Below are 8,835 nucleotides of genomic sequence, written 5' to 3' on the forward strand. Positions count from 1 at the left end.
AGCTGCCAGGTTAAAAAGCAGATTTCCTCACTCAGCTTAGGTCTGTTTCACATTGTACGTATTTATTTTGGCGGTTAACAGCTTGCAGCATTCACACTGACAACCAAGATGATTACTACTCACTGTAAAAAAAATCCCGTTGTTTCTACGGAAAAATACCGGCAGCTGTGGTTACCAGAATAAAACTGTAAAAATGACATCAAACCGTAAACATACTTACGGAGTTACATGTGAATTTTACATTTTAAATATGTATATTTAACATTGGATTTCAGTACACTGTAAAAAAAAAATCCCGTTGTTTCTACGGAAAAATACCGGCAGCTGTGGTTACCAGAATAAAACTGTAAAAATGACATCAAACCGTAAACATACTTACGGAGTTACATGTGAATTTTACATTTTAAATATGTATATTTAACATTGGATTTCAGTACACTGTAAAAAAAAATCCCGTTGTTTCTACGGAAAAATACCGGCAGCTGTGGTTACCAGAATAAAACTGTAAAAATGACATCAAACCGTAAACATACTTATGGAGTTACATGTGAATTTTACATTTTAAATATGTATATTTAACATTGGATTTCAGTAATATTAACATCATTGTTACACTGAAGTGAACAAGTTTGTTAAGTAAATTTAACATGTGAATTCAACATTGGGATTCCGTGATATCTATGTCACTGCTATGCTAAACTGACGAGTTTGCTCAGTTAAAATTACATCCGGCTGTTTATTTAACATTACATCAGGGCTTATTTAAAATTTTTTGAAAAATAAAGTTGATAGCAAAAGCTTGATTCTGACTGTATTTTCATTCCACACTAAAAAGAAGAAAACATATCATTTACTCCTATTCTATTTCTCCCTACATATCTGCAGGAATAGCAGCCGTTTCAAATTACTTCTAAATGCAATGATAGGCTGTAACAAACCACTCATTAGTCAATGTACAATTCACAAGAATTCCAATTTATTGTTGAAAAATTTAGTGATTAAGGAAGAGGAGAGAGAGGGTGTGTGAAAAAATGTGACCGTTAATATTGGCCCACAAACAAAGTAGATATGGGGGTTCGCAGTCACTCAATTGAAAACACCTAGGAAAAGAGAAGAGAGAAAGAAACACAAAATCATATCAATTAGTTTCATTAGTCAAGTCAGTCAACAATCAAGGACAACTAAACACTAGCACACATACCTTTTTAAACGGCTCGCCATTCGTGGTCGGAGAGGTCCTGAATCAAGGTAAGGACTTTTGGATTAACGTGCAACTGTGTTGCTTTTGTTCGTTCCACTTTTGTCCCCCTCTCCGGATAAACAGAAAAGAAACGTCTAGAGAAACATCTAGGGAAACGTGGGTGTTCACCTTCGCGGTAACTCAACTGAAGATACACCTAGGGGAAAAGAGAAAGAGAGAGAAAGAAACAAAATCATATCAATTAGTTTCATTAGTCAAGTCAGTCAACGATCAAGGACAACTAAACACTAGCACACATACCTTTTTAAACGGCTCGCCATTCGTGGTCGGAGAGGTCCTGAATCAAGGTAAGGACTTTTGGATTAACGTGCAACTGTGTTGCTTTTGTTCGTTCCACTTTTGTCCCCCTCTCCGGATTAATCGAAAAGAAACATCTTAGGGAAGCAGAAGAGGGAAGAAACACAGATAAACACCACTTTATTTATACATGAAACACAACCATCTCCATAAGTCAAATCAGTCCAACGTAAAAGACAAACAAGTTAAAATAAGCTACGGTCTTTCTTTTTAAAAACCCGTGGCGCGTCCTATGGGCGCGTCCTCTGATTAGGTTTACACCATTGGTTCACACGTGTGCACGCTTCGTTTCATTCACTGTCAATGGTTCGCGCTTGGTAATGATGGCTGCGGCTTTACTCTAAAGATTATTTCATTTTTATATGTTGTTGAATATGGTTTATTAAAAAATAAACATGCGAGAGCGTGTTATAGGCTATATGTCATGACTAAAATTAAATGTATAATGCAATATTTTTGACTAAGGGTGTCACAATTTCGATCGAAATTAAACCACAATCTCGATCATCAAATTAATTTTTTTTATCGTTTTAAGCTGGGCATAAAGCCCATTGGCCACTGAACCAGCTGATAAAATCTTCATTTGGTTCGATACGTGATTACAACTTGACGCTCAAATGAACCGATCGTATTTTATTGATGCAAAAGATGTGTGCGTGCTCACGCAATGAAAGGGAGCGCGGTGTGTCAGTGATCACCGGACTATGGTAAAATAATGACGCAGTTACAAGGAGTGTATAATTTATACTACTTAGTCAACGCTAACAGTAGCTGCTGTAAGGTTATTACTGCTGCTCTCCTTATATCACTTCTGAAGGTGTCTTGATTAAAGCTTGAGGTGACGGGTTGTCAGATATCACAATAAGAGCAAAACAACCCCATTAAAAATGCAGTATAATAAGCATGGCAAAACTGTACCTGGGAACACATCTAAACCACTAATATTACTAATATCTTATACAATTAAAAGGAAGTAACTCATTTATTATGAATAGAATAGTTTAATATAAAAAATTCAGATATTATAAACTGAATGATGAAGTGAAACAATAACATGAGATTGAAAAGTTAATCAGCAATACTTTCTTTAAAGTTTAATTGCACCTACGAGTTTTATCAATCAATCAGTTGGGGGCAGTTCATCTAAAAGTTGATGAATGTGTTTTGTTTACTATATTTAGCTATCAAAATAGATTACCAAATAAAAGAAAAATAAAATCAAACAAGGTGAAGTACTTTTCATCTCTAATTTATTATTAGATTATACATAAAGCCTTTTCTGTCGATTTCTCCATAACATAACTATATTGTGAAATATATTGTTATTGTGAAACAGAACCGCGAAACAGAATTTTGGTCATACCGCCAAGCCCTAGTCTAGTCTTAAAATTGCATAGCAAAAAATATATAGTTATATAAAAACCGAGAATTGAATTGTGACCTTAGAAACGAAAATGTAATCGAATCGAGGATTTGGAGAATCGTGACACCCCTATTGTTGACAAATAAAAACGAGACTAAATGTGGTTTACAAAAATAAAAACTATGCTAAAATGCCTCTTCATTTTCGTTGACCAAAACGAGACGAAATGTTATAACGTCATGACTCACGAAGAATGAGTGTGTCGTGCGTGAGCCAATAAATTTGAGCTCTGCCAGCTTTGAATTCTGGTTTGCGATCTGGTCACCCGATTATCAGCGAATTTAACAATATTACTCCATTAGTTATTCTATTAAAATGTCTCATTGATATATTTGACACATTTATAATCATTACTTTTGCCGGTTCTTTGTGACAGCTGTTATGTGCGTTATTGGCAGCGTCACCCTCTGGTTACATGAACGCGTCACCGCATCAGCACCAAAAACATGGAGATTTTATTTTAGAGAATAATTACACAACCTATTCGATATACTATAATTCTATAATTAAATAAACTATTGAATATTTAAAAAATCATGACTCATCCCAGCATGGAATCTCGTTTCTTTTCCCAAATATTCACTCACGTCTCACCATTTTCTAAGGGGATTAATAAACGTTTCTTCATTGATTCGCTTTTATGTACTTGCATGTCGAATTCTTCTTAACACAGTATGTGCTTGTAATTAGACATGGCAAGGCCCTGAAGGTATTTGTATGTGCAAGTTACTTTGGATTAAAGCCTCAGCCAAATGACCACTTAAATAAATATTATTTTTTGCACAAAAAACAAAACAAAAAAAAAGTACCTCTGTAGAAATTCCAGGGTTGATGCAAGCGTAGGTGGATAATTGATGTTAAAGCAATAGTAGCTGGCAAACATCATGCAGAAGGACGTGATGAAGGAAGAGATGTTCTCGTTCACAATGACTTGATCTACACTCAGCATCATCCTTCTGGAGGAATAACAGGACTGTCCTAAAAAAGAAAAAAAAAAGAAAACAGAATCCAACAACAATGTTAACATTTAACATGTCTGTCACTAACTCAAGTGTCAAGTGTAAAAACAGGTGTGTGTGTGCATGTGAGTGACAAATCCACACAAAAACAAAAAATGAGATATTGAGGTGCATGTCAGTATGTGAATGAGAGAGCATGTGTTTGGAAGGCAGGTGTGTGAGATAGACAGGGAGAGAGAAAGGTGTGTGAGTGGGGGCGTTTGAGGTGAATGGCTGAGACAGACAGATGCTGCATGAACATTAAGAATTCTGGGATAGAAATAAAGAAATCTGGGACAGATTTACATTATTTCTATCCCAGAGTCATCATGTTCATACACCCATCTGTGTCTCTGATGTTCATCTTAAACGCAGGTGAGTGAGTGAGGTTAACTTACCACACACAACAATTGTGGGAGTCAAGGGAACTCGGTCCATGTCCACTTCGCAAGCCAGACAAGTGTCCTCCACATAATGGAAAATCACATCTTCTTTCTCATCAAAATAAGCCAGCAGAAGCAGCACCATCTCTGTGACATCTTCAGAGGAACCTGTGTGTTCTCCCCTCAGCAGTTGTAGCTTCGTCGCAGCTTGATAGAATCTTTTGGTTTTGTTTACAGCAACAGTTTTCATGAAGTGCAAGAGCCTTTCCCCCTTCTGTTCCACATTCTTCAGGAAGGTCTCCTTCAGATCTACTCCTGTGAGCTCGTTGAAGTGTACTGTCATGCCAACCTCATTAAACCAATATGGCCAGTTTTCAAGGAGGTACTTTATATCTTCCCCTTTGTTGGCCTCTTGGCGTTGGGTATAGAACGTCGACTTCATGAGCGATTTCAAAAGAACTGGACTTTGATCACTTTGTCTACACAGACTTTTAAGATTCTCTTTTTTCTGCTGCTGGCTTTCGGCCGTTTCTCCAAGGGGCAAAAATTTCACATGCCAATTGATGCACCCATAGGTGTCTTGAATTTTTACCCGTTTTTCAGGTGGTATTTCGCCAGTTTCAGAGTCGTGCCAATTCTTTCTTTTTGTTATTTTTGGTGTTGAAGGCCGTTTCACATTTTCAACTCTGTTTTGAATTTGTTTCACCAGGGACTGGTACCCAGTTCCTATTATGTCACCCTCTATGACATCTTGAAGTGATTTTGGATATTTTGCCACAATTTTTTTGGCCACATCAGTAGCATTCATTTTACTTATGGACGGTGTTACTTTCATCATTTCACGGACCACAATTCTAACCATCTCCTTCCTCAAAATTGAACCTGGACGTCTACCTCTCTCTAAAGCCTGCGTCAAAGCCTCGGGGAACTCTCCCCATGGAATCTGGAATGAGTCTGGAAAAGAGCGACCTGGGCTCAGACAGCAGCTGGCAGGCGACGTTGAAATTGGCGACAGAGACAGTACGGATGTGGAAGGTTCTGGTGAGGTAGAAAGGCTTGAAGAATCACTTTCCTGGCCCTGGCCTTTAAAAATACACATACATTAAACAGAGACATAATATGGATGTTTTTATATTTTGACTGAACTTATATAGCCATGTTGATAACTGGTCACATCATGAACAGCAATGCTGAACTTACATTTCAGACTCCATGCAGCAACCAGCTTCCGGGCTTGTATGGGCCTCAAGGCTGACAACAAATCCTCTTCCTTAATAAACTGAAAGTCATCATGGGTCTCTATCCCCAGGCATTGAAGAGTTTCTACCAAGATGTCCTTCGATACTTCTGGAAGGTCAGGCAAGACCTTCGTGATGGCGGGACGTAGAAATGATTCCGTCATCTCTACAAATTGCATTCAAGACATAAAAGGAAATATTACAAAAGTAGCTGATAGATTTACTCAGGAACACTGCACATTTTGTATATATATTAGACAACTCTAATTCCAATATGAAATGGATTCAAAACTACAGTCAGTGGAAATAAAAAAAATAAAGAACCACTTAAAGATTAGTTCACCTCAAAATGGAAATTTCTTAATTTACTCACCCCAATGCCATCCAAGATATCCATGTCTTTCTTCAGTGTAAAAGAAATCAAGTTTGAGGAAAACATTTCTGGATTTATCTTCACATAATGGGTTTAAATGGTTCTCAACGTTATGCAGTTTCAAAAGTCTTTGACGTGCTTCAACTGGCTCTGCAGGATACCAGCTGAGGACGAGGGGTTTTTCTAGCGAAACTATCAGTTATTTTATAGTAGGGGGTTTTCTTGTGAAATGATCAGTTATTTCATGTAAAATAACTGATCGTTTCGCTAGAAAACCCCCTCGTCCTCAGCTGGTAACCTGCAGAGCCCGTTGAAGCACATCAAAGACTTTTGAAACTGCATTGAAATAGACTGCAAAACGTTGAGAACAATTAAAACTCATTATGTGAAGATAAAACCAGAAATGTTTTCCTCAAACTTAATTTCTTTTACACTGAAGAAAGATATGGATATCTTAGATGGCATTGGGGTGAGTAAATTAAGAAATTTCCATTTTTAGATGAACTAATCCTTTAAAACTAAATTTAGAATTCCATCCACCATTTCTGGCCAACTATAACTAATAATATTTTTAATTATTCAAACATGGCCAAGATCACTATGACAAAACGCTGTGTTTCAGTGGAATGACTGTGTGTTCATCAAAGATGTATGATGTCAATGGATAAAAATCTACCAAGTCATTAATGTTAACACACTGCATTCCTGTACTTTGTTGTGTCACAGAGTACAGGTGGTATTTGGGAAGATGGTCAGATTTGTGCGTGTCCATAAGAAAATACACAGTGGCATTATCCTTAACTAAAATGATGACAAGCTCCCCAAATTCCATGGACTCATTATTCAAGACTAGGAAATTGCCCTTCTTGTATGATGTACCTTTGTACTGAATTTCTGTGGAGACAATGGTATCATTTTCTGAAAATCCAAATTCACTAACAGCATGATTGAGTGTGTCACTGTAAAGGTTGGGAATAAAAGCACAACCATTTTTAATTTGCAGAAGCACACTGCATCCTGGTCCTGCCGAGACATATGCCTGAAACATCTGATGCCTTTCAGAAAAAGTTAGGCAAATGTTCTTGAAGTTTTTCAAATGCCTGGCACATCTCTTGAAATAGCTGTGCTTACTTTCGAAACGCATCGTCCATAATCTGATAAGGGGGCCAAATTTCAGAATTAGCGAGGGATAATGCCTTAAGTAATGGTGTTTTGGTTTTAGAGTACTCTGAGGAAACAAACATTTTCTTGAATCCAGATACTCTTGGATTATGACGTCAAGATAAGCTACCTGTGATAACGAAATCTTTTGCGCACAAACCATATCGACAATATCTTTGAGCAGGAGAGTCAACTGCCACACGTCATCATCTGCATTTTGCACCTTGTCACCAATTAGAACAGGTAGCAACCTCAAAAAATTCCAGTTCTGGACAGCTTGACCAGAGAGTTTGAGTGCACCAGATTTGACAGAGCATGGCTTGGTGAAAGCATCAGAACCTTTGTACTTGAATTGTTTGATTCGTCTGTTCAATTGGGTATACGTGAACCATTTTCTTTCTTTAATGAAATACTTCAAGTACAGAGCAAGATCATAGGACAAAACACCCTCAAAAATGTCATGGCCTAAACAAGGTGGGAGACCAGGTTGGCATACATGAAAGTTTGGCAAATCATTGAAAACTGACCTCTGTTTTATTCCTTTGACTTCTCTGCTCTCCTCAGACAGAGAGGCGACAGCAGCGTTGTAGGTATCAGCGGTTCGTTGCTGTCCGCAAAGGTGGGTTCTTTCTGAAATTCGTCTCTGGTGACCTCACAGTACCTGCAAAAATAACGAGAATGACTAAAGTTTTCAGTAAACCCACCAATGCCGTGTGACCCTAAATTATCCCCTGCAATACAGTACAAAGCCCCTCTGACTGTTTCCCCTCCTGCAGTGACTCCATTTTCTTCAAAATCTTTCAGATCCAATAACATGTCAGCAAAAACTTTAGCACATCCAAATTGTTTTAGGTCATTCTCGCCACACAGCAAGACTAGGGACATATGATCCGTGTTGGACCGCACATGAACAGGCAAATTTGCCACAGAGAGATAAACAGCGAGAACTTTGTGTGTCTTTTGCTGAGCCTAGAGGATTGACTACTTCAAATGCATCTTGGTATAAAATAAGTTTCAGGCCTCCTGGGTTTGCAATGCAGAACTGGTTGGACTTGAAGGCTTTTCCATCACAAATGTCACTAAGAACGCATGCATCCGTTTCATTTGACTGTTGCAGAACTGAATTCTTCCAAAATTCTGATTCTATTAAGCTAATCAATGTTTGCTTCACAGGTATGTAATAAGCATTCCTTTGTCTCATATTTTCATCATATCCTAATCTAACTACTTTGGGCTCTACATATTTAAACATGCGTTTGAATGTCTGAGCTCTTGCATGGAGTTGTTCTCAGTGGGCCTTTGTGAGATGAAGAGAACAGATCAGAATCCTTGATACAATCACATACTTTTCCCATGACATCATCAGTTAGATTTAACTCATCTTTCAAGAGTGAGTGTAATTTGCTCAAAGTGTAATCAAGGCATAATTCATGTACATTTTGCATTTCTTCAAAAATTATTTGTATTGTTGAAGCTGGAAGTAGGAGCTGCCCTTGCAGTTTAAGATAGAACAAGCAAACATTCCTAAGAAATGTTTCATTGAAATTCAGTGGCAATTCAGTACCTTCTTCTGTTGCACCATCTAAAGTCTGGGAAGCCTCTTCACAAGCAGTGGAGCACTGGGGTGTGATGTCTCTGTAAATAACATTTATGTTATTAACTGAACATTGCGGATGTTTCCTAGACAAATGAGCAGTAAAT

General features: G+C 37.7%; 1 protein-coding gene across 1 annotated transcript; it reads right to left on the reverse strand.

Annotated features, from left to right (window-relative positions):
• Window positions 1–1,052: 1,052 nt before the first annotated feature.
• On the reverse strand, window positions 1,053–7,748 carry LOC137030833 (uncharacterized). The gene is made up of 7 exons (XM_067401286.1): window positions 7,662–7,748; window positions 5,563–5,766; window positions 4,378–5,445; window positions 3,791–3,959; window positions 1,502–1,635; window positions 1,202–1,397; window positions 1,053–1,100 (listed from the first exon to the last, which is right to left on the reverse strand). Exons 2-5 carry the CDS (start codon window positions 5,762–5,764, stop codon window positions 1,506–1,508), a joined length of 1,569 nt encoding a protein of 522 aa, XP_067257387.1. The 5' UTR covers window positions 5,765–5,766; window positions 7,662–7,748; the 3' UTR covers window positions 1,053–1,100; window positions 1,202–1,397; window positions 1,502–1,505.
• Between the last annotated feature and the right edge of the window lie 1,087 nt (window positions 7,749–8,835).

Source organism: Chanodichthys erythropterus, chromosome 11 (assembly GCF_024489055.1).
Source record: "Chanodichthys erythropterus isolate Z2021 chromosome 11, ASM2448905v1, whole genome shotgun sequence".
NCBI lineage: Eukaryota > Metazoa > Chordata > Actinopteri > Cypriniformes > Xenocyprididae > Chanodichthys > Chanodichthys erythropterus.